Source organism: Salvia miltiorrhiza, chromosome 8 (assembly GCF_028751815.1).
Source record: "Salvia miltiorrhiza cultivar Shanhuang (shh) chromosome 8, IMPLAD_Smil_shh, whole genome shotgun sequence".
NCBI lineage: Eukaryota > Viridiplantae > Streptophyta > Magnoliopsida > Lamiales > Lamiaceae > Salvia > Salvia miltiorrhiza.
In genome coordinates, this window is record NC_080394.1 from 7,998,213 (window position 1) to 8,018,729 (window position 20,517).

General features: G+C 33.8%; 2 protein-coding genes across 7 annotated transcripts in view; both read left to right on the top strand.

Annotated features, from left to right (window-relative positions):
• The window catches only part of LOC131000554 (uncharacterized), a 407,676-nt gene extending 394,898 nt beyond the window's left edge, over nucleotides 1-12,778 (top strand). Inside the window, exons 1-5 of one of the 4 annotated variants that reach the window (XM_057926539.1) lie at nucleotides 8,104-8,276; nucleotides 8,912-9,060; nucleotides 9,365-9,596; nucleotides 10,279-10,920; nucleotides 11,473-12,778. In XM_057926539.1, coding sequence (XP_057782522.1) covers nucleotides 9,369-9,596; nucleotides 10,279-10,920; nucleotides 11,473-12,438 — 1,836 coding nt within the window. In that variant the 5' untranslated portion in view covers nucleotides 8,104-8,276; nucleotides 8,912-9,060; nucleotides 9,365-9,368 and the 3' untranslated portion in view covers nucleotides 12,439-12,778. Of the gene's footprint in view, nucleotides 1-8,079; nucleotides 8,277-8,911; nucleotides 9,061-9,364; nucleotides 9,597-9,759; nucleotides 9,842-10,278; nucleotides 10,921-11,472 lie in introns of those variants that run through there. The other 3 variants (XM_057926542.1, XM_057926540.1, XM_057926541.1) reach the window with 3 other exon arrangements.
• Nucleotides 1,119-7,156, top strand: LOC131000563 (protein-tyrosine sulfotransferase-like). 3 transcript variants are annotated; one of them, XM_057926555.1, is made up of 13 exons: nucleotides 1,119-1,530; nucleotides 1,763-1,858; nucleotides 2,390-2,567; nucleotides 2,725-2,796; nucleotides 3,316-3,604; nucleotides 3,886-4,026; nucleotides 4,837-4,941; nucleotides 5,049-5,193; nucleotides 5,407-5,453; nucleotides 5,537-5,605; nucleotides 5,710-5,829; nucleotides 5,946-6,080; nucleotides 6,762-7,156. In XM_057926555.1, the coding sequence occupies exons 1-13, from the start codon at nucleotides 1,524-1,526 to the stop codon at nucleotides 6,918-6,920; spliced, it is 1,563 nt and encodes a 520-aa protein (XP_057782538.1). In that variant the 5' UTR covers nucleotides 1,119-1,523; the 3' UTR covers nucleotides 6,921-7,156. The 3 variants fall into 3 exon arrangements, with proteins under 3 accessions (XP_057782538.1, XP_057782540.1, XP_057782539.1); XM_057926557.1 differs by having other exon boundaries at nucleotides 1,120-1,534; XM_057926556.1 differs by having other exon boundaries at nucleotides 1,120-1,512.
• Nucleotides 12,779-20,517: the final 7,739 nt, after the last annotated feature.

Genomic DNA, 20,517 nt, shown 5'->3' on the forward strand with positions numbered 1-20,517 from the left:
GAACTTTTTGATCTTGTTATATTCAAATACTTCGACAATATATATTGTTTGTGACATCAATTTTGAAACTGTATTATTTACTATTCCTTTTGTCTCATAAGAGTGTGGATGATTGCTAGTAAAACGGGTTTTAATAAATATTATGTGAGTGTTGTTAGTGGAAGAAGGGGCCATTTTTATTAGTGAAAGAAATGTTAAAAAAAAAAAGAGTACAATCTCTCATGAAAAGTTCCAAAATAGCAGAAAATACTCCGTCCCACCTAAGATGCAATATTTTCCTTTTTGGGTCGTCCCAACCAAGATGCTATATTCTTTATTTGGCAAAAACTAACACTAATTAAATATTTTCTTATTACATTCTCTCTCCTACTTTATCACTTTTTTATTTTCTCTTTCTTACTTTATCACTAATTAAATATTTTCTTATTACATTCTCTCTCCTACTTTATCACTTTATTACTTCTTCTCTCCTACTTTATCACTCCTTAATATATGACTCCTTAAATCTTGTGCCCAAAAGCAATATTGCGTCTTGAGTGGGACGGAGGGAGTATTTTTATAGGACGAAGAGAGAGTATAAACATATATATTTGTCTATAGAATTTCCCTATCTATATAGTCGACGAGCTCTTTTTTTCTTTTGAGTTAAAAATTACTTACTCCTATCCCGTAATATATCAATGATATCCCTATTAATTAACCTCTCATTAATAGTATATACTGCCACTAATTATATTTAATTTCATTTATACTCTTCTTAGTCTTCTAATACAATTAATTGTATATATTCTCATTTCAACTCTTCACATATTAAGATTACTTGAGCAAAAATTACTTTTTAATTTGTGTGCAAATACTCAAATGACCTATATATCAGATGAGACATAGTACTATCAAAGTAATTTATTTTTCTAGTATTATAAAACGGAAAACACGTTAACTCTAAAAATCATATATCGCTCCAAGCAATATAAAATAGAAATTATTGTAACATTGTAATAAGAGGTTACAGTTTTTTGTCAATTAATTTGGTGGATACAAACATATAATCACTAATTAGACTAATTAATAGGTTCACTCACAACTGAAAATAAAGAAAGAAAGAAGGTGTACTCAAAACTGAAGGGCATTCCCGTCATTTTCCCCACTGAACCTTATTGACCATACTTTGACTATATGCCCCCCGCTTCTCCGCGTGTTTCCGATATTCCTTTTTTACCCTTTTACTTGTCAGAGGTTTCTCACTCTTCCTCTCTCCGCCGTTACTCCGCTCAATGGCGTTACCGGAGACAATTCTCAGCTCCTTAAATTTACCATAAATTTTGAGCCAGATTGAGCTTCAATCTTGAGGGGTTTGTGCCAAACTTTTCCGATCGGAGAGGCCGAAACCGCCGCGAAAAAGGGGGCGGGGCCGGGGGCGGAGAGGAGTGGGACCCCCTCTTTATCTGATCGTGAAGTTTGTCTGGCGGGAACTCTTCAAGATTGGTGGTGATTTACGAGCACAAGATTTCGGTACTCTGCACATGTTGGGCATGTATATATGTGTATTTAATTTCTTTTTTTATGCGTGGATTTGCGTGCTTGTATTCGAAATTGGGGTTTGATTCGCCCAAGGTGCTTGCTTTTATGTGGAATTTTACGGTTTTGTGTTTTCGTTGAAAGTGGCGGAATTGTTGTTTGAAGGTTGATTGCATGGGTTGTTTTGGGTTTTCAAACGAGGGGTTTGTCATTTTTCTTTTTTAATTTATAAATTTTGAAGCAGTTTCTGTTGTGGCGTTTGTTTCACTGGAGAGGTGGGGGATGAAGTGCGAGATAGTTCATCTGATGTTGGGTCTCTTTCTTGTGCTGCTCATATCTGGTGAGTTTTCTTTTTTATGAAGACTTCTCATTTTCCCCTCTTTCTTTTATTTTTGTTAGAATGGCTTGTTTTAGATCATACTTCAATTTTCACCGTGGATGTTGCGGTTCTTGTGTTGCTCTTCCATGTGTAATAGTACTATTTTATTTAAACTCATTTGAGAAGGGTGGCAAAACAAAGTAGCAACTTTTTGCTTGGTCTAATGCTGGTTTCTATAGTGCTTTCTTTTACTCCTTTTGTATAATGACATTAAAAATGAGATTAATTTAGGAGTCGATGTGATGTTGGAAGAAAGCATTAATGCTCAATTTAGGAGTATGGCCTTTTGCATTGTCATTTTTTACCTTATTCCTTGTGCTATTAGGATCATGCCTGTAGAGTTCTGTTTGAACACTATTGAAGTAGGGTGAAATGTTAAATAACATGATCTTTATACCTTACTAAAAAGAGGATTATGGGATGAGCATCCTTTTTTTGTGCATTCTCAGCCAAAATGAGGTCAGCCAATAACATCTCATTTCCTCCTATCAGTTCCTGTCACTATAGAGGCATCAGGGGCAGATGATGATTATAAGCAGTGTGAACATACTGTCAAGAACTGGGCATCCTTTTCTGCTGATACTGAAGTTAGTGGCAACCAACACGACTTGCATGACTTGCTACTTTTCCTTCATGTACCTCGAACAGGGGGACGGACATACTACCATTGGTAATTTCTCCTGATTCCATTCTATGGTGTCTTCAGATGCCTCACTAAGAAAAGACTGAAAATGGAAGTCTTATCAATGATGCCTTTCCAATATTTACAATTTCATATGAGTAATGAGTTACTGATTCTTTGTGTTTTTTGTTAAATTTCTATACAGTTTCTTGAAAAAGCTGTATACAAGCTCCCTGGAATGTCCTCGGTCGTATGATAAACTGAGATATAATCCAAGGTGATGCAAAATGTCCTTGTAATGTTTGTGGCTGAAAAGTAATTGATTTGTTTAGTTCAATGTAAATAACCTTAAGGCAATAAGCTAATCAGTCATCCTTGCATTTCAAACAATTTGGTTAATCTCTTTGGAGCATTTTTAGTTAATCTCTTTGGAGCATTTTTAAAGCACAGCAAGATGCGTATGACAACTTGGGTACTCACAGTGAGTTGTTATATTCTTGCGCAATGACTGCAATCATGAAAAGTTTCATGTCATGTTGAATAGTATGGTTATCACTATGCAAAAATGCAAAAGTTTGAATATAGCTTGTCTTTTCTTTGGACTGCTTGCTTCTTTCTCCTCTTCTTGTTAGACAACATAATTTTTTTTTTCATATGCTTGAGTTATGATCGGCAGTCAAAGTGTGTAAAAGAAGATATTATCAAATAGTTGGACCAGTAGATGTAGAAGAAGTGTTGTTTTCTCTTTACATACTATAGAGACCTATAAGATTTGGGATTGGTTTTCATTTTGCAGAAAATCGAGTTGCCGTTTATTAACTACACATGATGACTACAGCGTGATGTCCAAACTTCCCAGGGAGAGGACTTCAGTGATGACAATACTTAGAGACCCTATTGAACGTGTTTTTAGCACTTACGAATTTTCTGTGGAGGTGGCCGCTAGGTTTTTGATTCATCCTAATTTAACATCTGTTGCAAAAATGTCCCGAAGTGCACGCCGTAAGACATCTGGAGTAAGTACTCTGGATATCTGGCCGTGGAAGTATTTGGTTCCTTGGATGAGAGAAGACCTTTTTTCACGGGTATGTTCAGCTACCATGATTGAACATATACACACCCTGTTGATATTGATAGTCTTCTCCAAGACTCTGAATGGAACAATGACTTTTAAGTTTGAATTGTATTCTTGGCGATACATGATCATTGTTATTAAGTTTTCAGCTTTGGGCGGAACAATGTTTGGATTAAAAAATCTTGCATTGTAATATGTGGAATTGTAAAATCTTCTTCAGGCAGCTCATTCCAAAAAATAGTTCTATTATGAGATAATCCATTCTATAATCTTTTCTCTCATCTATGACAGAGGGACGTTCGAAAACTCAGAGGGCAACTTCATTTAGTGACCAGTGATCCGTATGACATGGAAGACATTGTGATGCCTCTGCATGATTACATTAATGAGCCTGTTACTCGAGACATTGTCCACAACGGGGCCACGTTCCAGGTATTGCATTGTCCTCTGTACTTTTTAGTCTTATTAGTTTCATTAATAGATATAGTGTTACAAAATATATGCTTTAGAAATTCTGTTGTTGATGCTTTAGAAAAGATCAGAAGATAATTTATGTTAGAACTGCTAATTTCTCTATATTCTAAGTTCTCGCGTCATTTGTTAAAACTCGTACACTTGGAATTCTGTGTTATAGAATGTTTTCCCTGCATGATTTATCTGTACTGCCTATTGTTTAGTGTATTGCAGTCAAGTAGGTATGTCAAATCTAATGCTTCTGCAAGATTTAGCTCTTATATGAATAGGGAAATAGACGGAGCAAGTCAGAAACCATGTAAATATAGTTGTAAAAGAAAAAGGAAACGGGAACAGGGCATGGATGTATGTGTTTATTTTCTGATAATACTGCCAATTATGATTATGAAAAATTCTTCAACTTTATGACACATTACAGGCTTACAGTTTTTGCCAACTAAAAAGAATGTGTCTCAGAGCTAGTATATAATCTGAATTTCTTGCCATACTTACTCTGCGTAAGCTGTTGCTGTTATCATGATACCATTTTTTTCATAAGAATATGGTTGGATTAGAATGGGAATCGTGATTTGCGTATTAAAGTGGAAGACAGTGATCTGTGAGTTTGTTCCGAATGCATTGCACTATGTGACTATGTCCATGAAAAAACATTAGGTATTTATCCTGTAATATCACTGTTTTTCTATGTTTTCTATCTTTTTGTTAAAAATATTTGTTGTTCTGCTTTGCTGCAGCATGTTTGGATTCTCTTATATTTGAGATTTTCAGATTGTAGGTCTCACGAACAACTCTTATTTTTCTGGAGCACATGACGTGCGTCATTGTGTGCTTAAGTATCATTCCCTTGGTGATTATGTGCTTCAGGTTGCAAAGGTATGGTAGAAGGATTCACTAACTTTAATGGAATAGATTGTGTGTGTGCAGTCCCAATTCTTTTTCATTTATGGTTCAGTCATGGTAGGAAATTGTGAATCTTGCAGAAGAAGTTGGATAATATGCTTTATGTTGGACTGACTGAAAATCATAAAGAATCAGCCAATGTGTTTGCAAATGTAGTTGCTGCACAGGTGATTTCCAAGCACAAAACACCAAACTTTGATTCAGATGGTGCTGGCAACGACTCAGGTTAGTGGTCTGAAGTAAATCATTGAACTAAATGTGTAAATGCCAGTTGTTCTATATGTTGAGTCTAAACATTGTCGGGGAATTGGGGATGATATATTTGTGCAATCTTGGAACTAGTAAAATTTCTTTCAGTCATCCCTTCTGCTTTCTTGCAATAACGCATCTGGAGAGGAAATTTTTTCTCTGTTGACATATTCTGTTGATCTGCTGCAGAACAGGGATCCAAACTTCCTAGTATGAAGACTGATACTAATGATAAAGTAAGAAACTGATGTTCGTCTTAATGTGTTTGGACGACCAAATGTCCTTACACTCACTGTCTTATATTTTCTCTGAACTACAGGATGAAAATACTCTTCAAAACTTGAAGAATGCTTCATCAACTGGAAAGGATAATGCAGTACAGGAAAATGTGAGCCTTTGAATATCTTCTCTAATCTCTCATATTTAGTATTTTGATATTTGCCTGCTTGCTATATTAACTTTTTGGCTATGCTGTCTGCATTATTTGGTCAGTGGACTGTGGGGAAACTGATGGAAGCATACAATTCTTGCGTTTCACAATTAAGAGATTCTCAAAGAGATAGGCGTGTGAATTCTCTGAAGCAAATTTATCCAGCAAACTTTACAAAGGAGGTATAAAACTTATAAAGTTAATATGTGTGCATATGGTGGATTTGCTGAGTGCTTCACTACTGTTGATAATCTTTTTCTAATGCTTGCTGCTGATATGAATATTTAACTATTTTCAGGCTCGTAAGCGGGTTCCGGAGGCCCTTATTAAGGAGATAACATTGCTTAACAGCCTAGATATAGAGCTCTATAAGTATGGTCAGTACATCTTCGAAAAGCAACAGGCACATATGATGCAGAGCATGGTCCATGACGTACGTTAAATCTCTTGCTTGAATCTAATTATGAACTGAGATCATACGACTCTAATTTGGGACAAAACTGGTTTCTACGTATCTGTGGCAATTATATAGTGTATTATATAGTTTACAGAATGCAATTAACAGAATATGCTTCAATGGCATGACTAATTGTGCCATCTTCTGATTTAGTGTCAATTCAGCAATTCTGCCCTAGCTAACACTGCAAAGTCTAACTACATCCCGATTATGACTAATATCATCTGCAGAGAAAGAACTTTGCCCAAACATGATGTGCATAATTCTAGTTCTATCTTCCCCAGAATGCAGGAAGATACTAGTGTCTTCTAGAGTCGGCCATCATAGTTGCCGTGACCTAGTAGTATATGCTTTCATTTAGTATCCTAAGCTCCCGATAGCTGGAAAGCTTGGGTAACAATATCAGTTGCTCTATGTTAGTCTGAACGCTCATCAAGCGACATGTTATGTTGTGCACCCATAGCCACGTCCGAAGCCCCAATTCCTGAGAATAGTTGAAACATCTTGGCATAGTAAATAGGGTTAATCGACAATCAGAATGAACTTTTGTATTAACTGGTAGTTTGGCATTGGCATTGATAATCTTGGTGTCTGCTGTTGCTATTCTTCGGATACTGGGGTTGCAACCCATTATACATGTGTTGCTTCCGATTGCAGGAAGAGCTAACGGGCACGCTCTCGACAAGCACAATCCGCAGAATCTACAGTACCCCTTCCTGGACATGTGTGTCCTTATCTATCACTGCTCTGCTGCTGCTTATCTTCATTTTTGTCTTTGTAAGTTCAAGAAGAAGAACGTCAAAAGTTAAGCTGTAAATACTGAAAATGTCCAAAATTTAGTGGATAATCCAGCAGCCTGCTCCATTGTTTTTTCAGATAAACTGGTTTTTCTTAGCACAATTTTTTTAAAAAAACCAACAGAAAAATGCTTCAGCAGGCTTCTTCATACGAGCTCATGAAGTCGAATTTGTCTTGGTATTGGATTCTATTATTATTATTATTATTATTATTATTACACTGGAGAAATGAAATTATTATATTTCCTTGAGGTATGTGATTGATGTAGATTCCTTGTACTTTTTTATTATCAGTTAAATATATCAAGATAGTCATTTTCATGTTATAAAGATTAAATAGCCATAGAGATAAAATTAGCAATTTTTTGGCTTAGAATGTTGTTTTGTCCTTATTGGACGAATTCAAGATTAAATTCATGATCAAACTTATTTATAATCGTGAATTAATGAATAAAATAATAAGGGTGATTATTTTTGTAATCCTTTTTATGTTGGTGGTTAGTATCTTTTATTAATGGGTATTTTGCTAGTTCAGTCTTTTTATAATAATAATAACAAATTAACAATTAATCTTATTGTAGTAAACTGTCTATTGTTTCACAAACCCATATACATTTCGAAACTTTGAATCAGATTGTCGACTTCTTTTAACAAATTCAAGTTTATTTGCCGTATATGCTTTGTGTAGAATCACCAGCGAAATTGGAATGTTAAATATGGAGTAATCGAATACTAGTGCTGTAGACTTAAGTTTTGCTTTGGTATTTATAGATGAATAAAACATTGAAGTATAATATGCCATTTTAGGATAATATTGAATATTTTGAATGGCAATAAGCAGGCGCAGTTTGAGCATCCCATCCCTATTCCCTACTCCCATTATCACGTGAGATGTTTGATAAGTCGTGTTTGGTCTCCCAATAAATTCTAGTTTTCACAATCCCATTTATTTATTACTACTACCATTTTTGTTTTATTTAAAACTGCAGTTTACAATCTTTAACTTCTTCATTTTAAAAATAAAACAAAAATCAGTGGCTTATGTTAAATTTGTATGTATGTGCATTTAATCATATGAACAACAGCAAAATTAGCTGCCATGCACCAGCGTAGCAGCGGATAACTTTGAATTTTTAAAAATGAGCAAACAATTTCCCAAAATTCCAACACTATAATGCAGACAAAAACCACATCCACTCACACATTGCACAACAAAGACCTCCAACTCTTGAGGGAAAATAAAACAGAGGAAAAAAATCTGCGCCTATTTCAATCTTCTTCTCACCTTATCTATTAGTGTTTGTTTTTTGTGTTTTAATTTCTTCCCTCCATAGACAGGGTTTTGATAAGGGTTTATCTACGGCTACATACTCAAGTTATCTCTCTCTCTCTCTTTTTCATGCAATTTTTGTGTTTCTCAAACATCTTAAGCTAACATTTATTCGTTTCATTTATGTTATTTTTTTTGTGCTTTTTCTCTTCTTCATCCGTGCGTCAGTCAGAGTACGTGTTCTAGTGGAATTTCGGAGCTGCGCATTTTTGTAACCATTTCTTTTCATGGTTTTCAGTTTTCTTTTTCATATTTTATGTGTACTCTTTTTTTAAATATATTTAGCGAAACCTCCAAAAGTTAAGAGCTCTCCTTATTGCTATCGTATTTATATAGTAATTATTTAACTGGCTGGTGATGAGGGATTGAAATCGCAGCTCTCCTAGAAGAACAAGTAGCTTTCCGTATTTTTTTTCTTGCATTTAAATGACTAATGGGTGGTGGTTTGATGGTTTTTAAGGTTAAAAAGGTAGCAGAAATTAAATGTATGAAACGATGGTATACTGTATTGGGTGAAGAAATAGATAAAATGGAATGGCCATTGTTTCTAAATAAAAATGGAAAGACGTGTTTTTTTCTCTCATTATAATGGTCTATTATTCTGTTTTAATCGCAACATTTTAGATGATTTATTTGTTTTACTTCACTGGTTATAATTTAAAAGTGGATGAATATTTCAGGATTGAAGATTCTATGAGAGTCCTATTCTGAATATTCCCATGTCCGCGCCGAGATATTGAAGCGAGTTGGGAACTTGGTGAATTTACTCAAAATAGTGATCCAAATACACACCTATTTTGGATAAATATTGTCTAATCCTATGTTTTAGGTATATACTATATGATTATTGATTACCACCTTAAATATCCAAATCACACACACAGTCTCACACTCACACTCACACACACACACACACACACATATATATATATTTGATACGTGTGTCTTTTACTCCAATATTTACAGTTAACAAGTTCTTGAGAGTAGCCAAGAATAGTGTATAAGCATTTCTAACACTATGTGTCTGTGTGTTGCGACTTTGTTATCAGTTGCTTGAATGTGTTAAGGTTTTTGTTCGTTCGTAGTGTACTCGGATGAGTTGGAAGTGGTAACTAATCGTGTTAAATTTTCAGAAATATGAGCATGGTTGGCAATAGTTTGGATCCGGATGAGGAGTATGATGCCTTGTTCAATATTCTGGACTTTCCTATTGAATGCTTGGAAGGGGATGAAGTTGCAGCCGATTGGGATAGTAGCAATGCACAATTTCTTGGGCCTATTCCTTCTAGTGTGCTAATGGAGCAACCGATGATGTCCAATGAGGAATTTAATGTTCCTAATTTGTTTCCTCGACCAGTTGCTCCTGTGAGATTCTATGCCCCCCCCCCCTCCACTGATATTTAATTTTGTACGAGCTGCCAAAAATTATAATGGTCTAACTATATTTTTTAATAATGGCGAGATACGTATACATTATTTATATTGAGTTCATGGCTTTATTTGTTGTCTTAATCTTCTGATTGAAAAGAGCCATTGCACACAACTGAGGAGTGTGATGTGGGAAGGAATAATGCTGCTCCGCACTAGTTACAGATATCATGCTTGATATGGTAAAGACTCATTGGATGTGACAATGCTTCATATTAGGCTTTTCTTCCATGCAACGTTAGATAACTTCGATTTGTAAGCCTGACCTCTTAATGAAATTACGTGGAGGAATATAAGGACTAAAACATTTAAATCACGATGAAAGACAGGAACTAAAGAAAGCTAGTTACTGCTTGTGAAATTTTTTGTTTTCTTACACATGAGCTGTACATGTGCATTTTTTTTTTCTTACACACACTTGGGTGCCCTAAATAGGATCATGAGTTTGTTAATATTTCTGACATCATAAATTTTAATATGAGCATGTGCAAAGTTAGAATGAGTTCATTGTCTCTGCTCAGTCATATTTTGGTATCACCATTGTATTCCCTTGGTTTGTCTGGTTGATGGTATATCTTTTTGATCTATTTTTTCTTCTTGGTGAACGAACAATCTACAGATTGCTGCAGCTCCAAAGTTAAAGCAGCTGCACGAGCATGTTGATACCTCTAGATTGTGTATTCCTCGTCAGAGGAAATTTGCTAAGGTCCAAGAGTCTGGTTCCTTCCACACTCAAAGCCCTGTTTCGGTTCTTGAAAGCAGTAGCTCCTGCTTGAGAGAAAAGAGCTTGTCTATCAAATCTGAACATGCTGTTCCAGCACGAAGCAGATCGAAAAGAGTTAGATATTCAGGTATAAACCCGTGGCTTTTGGCAGCACATGAGCTTTCCACTTCTAAACGGACTTCAAATGCCGGGAGAAGTACAGAGAATAGGAAAAGATTATTTCTGCAGCCTGTTTCCATTGATTTGATGAGAAAATCTCCCGAAAATGTTGAAAACTCATTAACGGTCCCAGATCCTGCCCATCAAGTTAAGAAGTGTGCTCATTGCCAATCGACAAAGACACCACTCTGGAGAGAGGGGCCACTGGGGCCAAAGACTCTCTGCAACGCATGTGGGGTTCAATATCGATCTGGACGTCTATTTCCAGAATATCGACCAGCAGCAAGTCCTACATTTGTCCCATCTCAGCACTCGAACTCCCACAGGAAGGTGGTAGAGATGAGGAGCGGAACTAAACAATTGAAAGTTAAAATTGAGGTAGCACCTTTATCCCCACAGACGGCAGCTACGAACCACCAATAGCTCCATAGATGGAAGCTAAATTTAGGAATTACAATCTCGAGTCTAGAGTACCACAATAGTGTTCCTAATATGGAGCTATGATCTGATATCTTATCTAGTTAGCATCATGAATAGTGAGTTAGGTTGTTATGTTTGGCTCCCTAGATTGTTAAATGATATCACACTTAGATGCTTGCGATTTTCCTTGATTGTTGGTGGAATTTTGAAATTTTTGTAGAAGATGTTGCTTATTGCAAGATGTAATTGGTTCATTTGCACCGATTATATTTCATCATGTGTCATCTTGAACTTGTTTTGTTTGGTTGGGATAATAATCTTAAGTGGTTACAGCTGGTGTGCTGCTGATAATTGGGATGAGTTTACTACGTTTCTAGTGAAGTGTTTCTATAGTTTTTGAGATGTTACATTATTTTTAACTGAAGTGATACATAAAATTGTATAGTTCCCATTGATTTAACTGTTTTGAGGTATATGTTTTTGAACTGATCTTTTATCTGGTGAATGCAGATTGTTGGAGCTCCGGATCAAAAGCAGCTAACTAAGCACGTCAAGCGAATGCAGCTGGCCAAGCATGTTGATACCTCTAGCTCACTTCAGAGTGCTGGAGCTGCCAAGCAAAGGCAGCTGGCCGAGCTTGTTGACACCTCTAGCTCACTTCAGATTGCTGGAGCGCCCAAGCAAAAGCTTCTAGCCAAGTATGATGATGCCTCAAGCTCACTTCTGATAGCTGGAGCTCCCAAGCGAAAGCTGCTAGCCAAGTATGATGATACCTACAGCTCGCAAATTCCTTTGCAGAATAAATTGGCCAAGATTCAAGAATCCGGTGCCTCCTGTACTCAGAGTCACGTCTCACTCCTCCAAAGCAGTAGCTACGTCAGATACAGATCAAAATACGTTGAACCTGCAGGTGTAAACCTGGGGTTTCTGCCATCACCCTGCAAAAAGGCTTCAAGTTCCATGAGAGGTAAAGAGAATAGGAAGAAGTTATTTAAGGTGCCTGTTGCTTTTGGTGTCATGATAAACTCCCCCGAGAAAGACGGTGTCTCGTTGGACGTCTCAGATCCTGCACCTCTGCAAAATGCTTCAAATTCCATGAAAGGTAAACAGAGTAGGAAAAGGTTACTTCAGCTGCCTGTTGCTGTTGATGTCATGAAAAGCTCCCCCAAAAAAGAAGATGCCTCATTGGACGTCTCAGATCTTGCGCGTCTGCGAAATGCTTCAAACCCTTCTTGCCCTGCAGTTGTTAAGAAGTGTTCTCATTGTCAGTCATCGAAGACACCACAATGGAGAGAGGGACCATTAGGGCCACAGACACTCTGCAATGCATGTGGGCTCCGATACCGGTCTGGACGTCTACTCCCAGAGTATCGGCCAGCAGCAAGTCCTACATTCATGCCATCGCAGCATTCGAACTCCCACAAGAAGCTCGTGCAGATGAGAATTAAAGCTATGAAGTTGACTGCTGATATCTAGGTAGTTCTCACATCCCCACGCCCAGATTTTGTTTGCCTTGAGTAGTAGCTATTTGCTGGCTTATATACTGAGAATGATGCTGCTGTCTCATGCCTGTTGAGGCGCCGATTTTTGTGCTAATTTTGTGTTAGGAGCGTGCATGGAAATGAAGAGTGAGTGTCGAGTAGGGTAAATATTGAGCTAGGATGAAATAATTCTAACTAGATTAGCTCAGTTTTTGAAAAGTTTCAGCTGTCCTATCCTATTTAGAAACTTAGAAGTTAGCTGTTGGAATCTTGAAACTGCTGTGGTATCAAAATTGAAGTAACTGAGTTTAAGTAAGAGGATTTTTGGCTGCAAATCATCTGTGGAAGTTTGATGTTTTATGAAATGTTTTCTTGATTTATAAGACATTAAATTTATTATAATTGAAGTGTTCGGATACAGCAGAGCTATGGGGCCTTTTAAAAAATACTTATTATTGCAGTTGGTTATATTGGATGTGTTTGTTGAAAGTAAAGAGAGTAATTCTAAGAGATTGATCAACTGTAGGTCCATTTGTAATTGCATTATCAACTTTTAATTTTTCTAATCAACTTTAAAACTAAATAAGAGATCGTATAAATGCTAAATTTGATACTGAAACACGATATCCACATGATCTGTTTTTACTTTATATTATACTCCATATATATATATATATATGGATGAGTTATACTAAAAATGCTATATTTCGTGAGAAATGAATAGCGTTGCATAAGCTGCTTGTAATGACTGAATAATATTTTTACCTAAATTCGAATCTTGAAGAGAGTGAAAATTCTATCTAATTAATTGAATTTTGTTATTCAATCATTACAAGCAGCTTATGCAACGCTATATGCTGGCTTATTCAATCATTCTCATTTTTCACGAAAGATAGCATTCTTAGTATAACTTTTTCCTATATATATATATATACACACACGTATGCGCGCGCGCGCACACACACACACACACTCCATCTGTCCAAAAAAAAAATGGTCCACTTTTGCCATTTTGGAATATCCACAAAATATAGTCCCTTTATATTTTTGAAATATTTCTCTCACATGGTAGAAACTTTTTCTCTACTTACAATATAATTAATTATTATTATTAATATTACTTTTAAGTGGGACTCTTCCTCCTCTTACAATATCTTAACAATTTTCATTAAAACTCATGTCGTCCTCTTTTAGAACTATTTTTTATAGACGGATGAAGTATACAACATGTAACTCAACAAATTTATTTTATTTTAGTTATAAACTACGTATTGTATTGTAATTTTTGTATATATATATATATATATATATATATATATATATATATAATACTAATCAATTACCAAATAAAATAGATTCTAATTAGGTTTATGTCCACTAAGCCTTTTTAAGTAAATTTAAATTTGCTCGGGCACACGAGTCTATATTAAGCCCACGTTTGGTTGGGTGTTTTTAGAGGTTGGAAAGGGATTCAATTAATTGAATCCATTACTTGCTGTTTGGTTTGAGTAATGGGTTAACCATTACCCTTACTTGAGGGTAACCCAATCACCTAATTTATTACCCCTCAAAATAGAGGGGAAACAAAAGAAAGGGAATCTCTTACTAATGATTCATTTCCATTGTTTAACCAAACACTCAATAAAAGTAATGGTTATTGTTACCATTCCACTCCTTTATTTGATTTCATTCCCTTTCCAATCCTCTAGTTGAACCAAACGAGCACAAACACTATTAATAAAATATTAATTTCTCATTTCTTCCATTTTTTTCTTTGATGATTCGAACCCCCAACTTATTAATTAATTAAATAAAATATTTTACCAACTGAACTGCGCTTCATGTCACAAATATAAGAATTTAACCCTGGATAATGTACATACTACAGTAACGGACGGAGAGGGGAGCGTTGGCTCCCATCACAATTTTGAAAAGAGAAGAAGTAGGTATCATGAGGATTATGGTATTTAATATTTGAAAAATTAAATATATCTAACAAATTCTTCATTAATGTTAATAGATTTAATTTAATGAATCATATATTCATATTAACTGATAATTATAACATCAAAAATATTATTTTTGTTGTTAAAATAATTTTATTTGGTTAGATATAAGCGTCTATTTATTATAACTGTATTAAATTATTAAAGTGCATTTAGTTCTTTAAACTGAGAATATTAAGACATAATAGAGAAGAAATTTTAGTTATGAATAATTGATTATAAGTCATATTGATAGTATATTATAAATCCACGAAATTTTTCTAATTTATTCAAAATGTCTCGTGTTGTGGATGCTTTGGCTTCATTAGTCAATATTTTTATTATTGTAACATAATTAATAATACTCACTCCATTCACGATACATCTTCCTAATTTTCATTTTCATTCGTCCACAAAATATCTTTATAGTCTAATTTCTAGAAATAATTTTACTAATTATCATCCTTACAATTCTCGCATATTTACACACGTTGCCACTAATAGACCTTCCATTTTTGAAAATAACTCATTAACTATCATCATTTTTTCTAATTTGGACTCATTCTCCACTCATCAAATACATAATTTATTTTTTTAAAAATTCGTGTCCACTCCCCTTAGAAAGATGTTTCGTGGACGGAATGGATATAATATAATTGTATTACAAATACTAATAACTTTAAACTTTATTTGAAAGCTATAGTTTTTTCCACATTTTTGAAAGGATCATAATGGTCCCCAATTTTTCCGTAATGACTCGAACCTCGACCTACAAATTGGAGATGGAGCGTCTTACCAATTGCCATGTGCTTGTAATGCACGAATAGTCGTATTTAGTTAATGTGGTTCGTCTTCCCCAGGATCAAACCCAAATTTGAATGGTTATTCGTGCATTACAAACAATTTATTCGTAAATGTATATTGACTTATTTGTTATTCTCATTTCACACAAGTAAAATGATTATAAGTAGTGAGAAAAGAGAATGAATTTGGAACATGAGATATTCAAATCTTATGGCTAATATTTATCGAATTAATAGTGAGATATTCATTTAATGCATAAATCAATTCAATACATGAATAAGTTGTTTGTAATTAACGAACATACATTATCACCTGAGTTCGAATCCTTGAGGGGGTGAAATTTTACAACATTAACTAAATACGGGTATTGATGCATTACAAGCACCTTATTTGTCATTCTCATTTCTCACGAAAAATATGTGATTCATATAGATTGAAATATGGATCACATATTTGTTCATATAGCACTAAAAACACGACACGTGGGCAGAGCTTTCTAGCACCAAAAACGTGGATGGGTAAAATAGAAATACTGAAATAGTAATTTTAGGCACACAAAAAAAAACACATGTATATCATTAAATTCACACCGATCGCAGACTAATGCATATTTGTATTTAACTATATACATATTATGTTCAAATAACATTACGTAAGACACATTTTAATTTTTTGGGATGATCACAGGCACGGGGCCCCCGAGTCACGTGCGCTAGCCACCGGCGTGATCGCCGCCACCTATTTCTCGTCTATATTTTTCGTCAAACAACTCACACCAACAACTAACTTGGCCATCGTCGTCTGATATTGTTGCGCTATCGTTGTCTTACAACCAAACCAACAGCAGTCTGACGTTGTCGTCGTCGTCATCATCATCTCAAATCTTTGCTTCGCTCGATATTTAACAGTACCACGCCGCCACTTTAGTTGCCTTATACTCTTTACACTAGACTTAACAACAACAACAACACTCACAATAGAAGAACATATCGCAGGAGAAAGAGAGAATATTAACGTTCAATATTATGCATATTAAAAATGCGTTAAAAAACTTAACAATGTGAAAAAATCTAAACTATCAAATTTTTAAGGACAGTAATATCTCTCCGTTTTTTTTTTTTTTGGGAGACCTCTATTATGTGTTGCATTTTTATGTTCGAAATTTGAATTTATATATTATCTAAGGAAAGGATTCTACTATATTTAATCCCTATATATATATATATATATATATATATATATATACACTTTTGACAGACGGAAGAGGAATATAGTACCCCTAAAAAAATACTCCCTCGTCCCACGAATCTTGACACGTTTGGTTTCAGCACGAGATTTAAGGAGTTGTAGATTAGTGTTTTAAGTGTGTAGTTAATAAAGTATAAAAGTGATAAAGTAGGAGAGATAGAAGGTAATAAAAGTGATAAAGTAGGAGAAATAAGATAATAAAAGTGATAAAGTAGAAGAGAGAAGGTAATAATTACTCCATCCGTCTACTAAAATTATGTAAAATTGTTTGGGCACAAGATTTAATAAAATTGGTGATGAATTTGATATAGTGGAGAAATAGTCCCACCACTTTATGAGATGTGCGGTTGAGATTGAATTTGGGGTGGTTTTTTGTAAATATAGAGTGTTAGTAAATAGTAAGGATAAAATATTAAAAAGGATAGTGGGACTATTGCCTTAAAAGGAAAGTGACATAATCTTGGCGGACACCCGGTATAGTAATTTTTACATAATCTTGGTGGACGGAGGGAGTATTATCTTATTTAGAAGGGTTAATTGCCCATAAAATACTGAACTTTCGTCAAATTCTAATTTTGCACACAAACTTTGAACTGTAGCGTGATAATTACTAAACTTTAGATTTTATCTGATTTTGCTACTAATCCAAATTTCGGTCAAATATCGGGCTAACATGACGTGCCAATATTTGACGTGACGTATCTATTGTTAATTTCTTATGAATAATAATAAAAAAAATACACACACAAAGCAAATAACTCAAATTGTCAATAACTTAATATATCAAATCAAATAATAGTATTTTTTTTTTTTCAATTCTCAAGTTTAAATCAATTTTTTTCTAGTTCACTATTAGTCTATGACACAACTGATTACTCCAATATATAAAATAGAAGTCATTCAAATAGTATAAATATATATAGTTTATAAAAAAAATTAATCTTTAGATAATGAAAATTTAATAAACTTTATTACTTAGCTAAATAAATTTTTTTATATATATTAAGTTATTGATAACTAAAATGTTCTTTGGCTGACACACCTAAATTCGAAGAATCCTCTCACTATTATTGAATTTATTCAATTAATTAATTCAACTAAAAAAATACTATTATTTTATTTGATATATTAAATTATTAACAATTTAAGTTATTTGCTTTGTGTTATTTTTTTATTGATAAAAAATATAAATTAAAAATATTATTTTGCCAACTAATTGTCACGCAAGAATAAATACGTCACGTCAAAATTGGCACGCCATATTATATATTAGCTTGGTGTTTGGCCGGAATTTGAATTAGTAGCAAAATCAGATAAAATCAAAAGCTTAGTGATTATCACGTCACAGTTCAAAGTTTGTATGCAAAATTAGAATTTGATGAAAGTTCAGTATTTATAGAAATTAATCCTATTTAAAAATATGTCAAGATTGATGGAACGATCCAAAAAGAAATACGTGTTAAAATTCGTGGGACGGATGAAGTACTGTACTAAAATTAGCTATCGCGCTATCGAGCATATAGAAACCCGCCTTAGAGCAGTCCAAGTAACAGGGCGGCCCAAATCAAAGTAATACTATAAACACATCAAATAGCATTACAAAATTAAGGTAAGTCAAGGTTTTTGTTTTTTGTGTGTGAGGTAGGTAGAGGCGTAAGGTAATAAATAAATTAAACAAGGGTTTTAGGTATTAAAAAGTTTGCATTTTTTTTTGCGTGCTAAGGTACGAATTAAACAAGCAAAAGTTGATGGTCATTTCCAATTCTCAAAATGAGCCATATATACAATTTCACAATTTTTAAGATTTTATTTTCCCAGAGATAAAAATTTCTCTTATGATGAAAAAGAAAAATTGTTTTTTCCTCGATAATGAAAATTAATCCCGTTTAGAAAATATGCTTTGCAGAGATTTAAATTAGCCATCAATAATACGAAAAATAAAATAAAAAATGAAGACAAGCATTCAGAGTGGCAGTGGCAGCGGCAGGGACAGGGACAGGGCTGGCGCCACCGGCTATGTCTCCACAATTGCCTCATTCAATGCTATTGGTCCCCTTTGTTCTATTTTGCAGATGAATAAATTCCATCTTAAAATTAATTTTATTAGCTTATTTAGGCACAACTCTAGTGTATAAAAAAAATAATTCACTCTCATCTCGCAATTTACCTCATCAGCAAATCTTTTGTGTAGGACAATGGGGGTCCTCAAAGATGGATTTCATTCTTTGCACTATAAAAATTTTGTGCCATACACTCAACCCATGAAATATTAATGAGATTCAAAATCATCAAATTTTGGCCAAAATTTCCTCATCTAATAGTAAATGCAAAAGTGAGAGAGTTAAACCCGAAATCTTTTATCTACGATAGTCGCTAAAGGAAAAAAAATTCCGATAATATGAAATTCTAAAGTGAAAAAAATTCCAATATAATAGAAAATTATAAGGTTATTAAGCTGTGTCATCCTAATGGCCAGTTTGATACGCGTTATATGATAATATCTGGTATGTTTGATTGAAATGTCTTTTATACGTATCATGTTTGATAAAATATATTAAATGCATCTATTATTTGATATGATATGTTACTATTATATTATATAGTTAACAATAGTTACAATTATGATTTGTATTAGGTATATCATCTCTCCATATGATATATAGAATCACTAAAATATGTATATTAATATTTTTATACTTTAAATTTATAGTAATAACGTAACCGTGCATTTTTGAAAACCAGACAAAATATAGATTATCATAAATATATCATGCATCTCAATCAATCATATTCATTACTATTTGTTTTTCTTTTCCAAGTTAATTCTTTGCATGGAAAGTAAAACTATATTTGGATTCTATATATTTTCATTAATATTTCCGCACCTTTTTTCTAACAATTTTTGTTGCTACGATGATATTAATAAAATCTTATATTGCTCCGCCTCTTGATTCAGAAAAACGAGATATTCTATTTTAAAAATATGTTACTCTTTAAAAAAATGATATACATGACGTGAATATAAGTAAAATCGCGGTACGGGAAAAAACAATTAATTAATCATATTTTACGACTTTTATCTTACTAATAAAATACGAGCCCTTTTAATCACTGGCCAGTTGCAGTTTAATATAAGAGGGTGTTTGGTTAAGCTTATTTTAAAGAACTTATAAGCTCCAACAGCTTATAAGATGTTTCAAGAGCTTATAAGTTGTAATTTCTTAAGAGCTTATAAGTTGTTAATTAAAGTGTTTGGATAATTGAGCTAATAAGCTAGAGAGAGATTTTTTTGTTAGAGAGAGAAAAAATGTTTTTAGAGAAAGAAAATCGAAGAGAAATAAACTTGAATGATTTATAATGAAAAATAATAAATTGTAGTTGAAAAATATTTAAAAAATAATTGTTGCATATAAGATTATAAAAGAATAAGTTGGGGGTAGGGGAACTTATTTTTTTGGGAGCTTATAAGCTCTTGGAGCTTATTTTTTGAGCTTATAAGCTGTTTAGGAGCATATTTTGCCAAACACTTTGAAGGAGCTTATAAGCTCCTAAACAGCTTATAAGTTGTTTTGAAAATCTTATAAGCTTAGCCAAACACCCTCAAGTCAAATCTGTCTCGAAGCATCAGAGTATATCTAAAAGAAATCTATACTATATTTAAAAATAGGGTTATTAGCATGTAAATACACAAACTTTTCTCAGTTTCTAAAATTTAACATGACTTTTATTTTTTGCCCACAAATACATGAACTTAACATTTTTCCTGATTTTTTACATTGATAAAGAAAAACTCAATTTACGGTTGACGTGGAGGCCATAATACATGACGTAGACTACGGAAGATGCACTTGAATAAAGTAGTTGTATTCATTATTTTGATTGGAGAATGAATGACTTGGTAATATGGCCTTCACGTCAACAATAAATTAGAGTTTTTTCTTGTCGGTGTCAAAAATCAAAAAAAGTGCTAAATTCATGTATTTGTGGGCAAAAAATAAAAGTCATGTTTAATTTCAGAAAGTGAGAAAAGTTTATGT

What these genes read in the sequence shown, in the direction of transcription:
- LOC131000563 (XM_057926555.1), top strand. An exon ending in ACAACGGGGCCACGTTCCAG is followed by an intron (nt 4,027 to 4,836) that starts GTATTGCATTGT and finishes TGAGATTTTCAG; the next exon opens with ATTGTAGGTCTCACGAACAA. An exon ending in TGGTGCTGGCAACGACTCAG is followed by an intron (nt 5,194 to 5,406) that starts GTTAGTGGTCTG and finishes GATCTGCTGCAG; the next exon opens with AACAGGGATCCAAACTTCCT.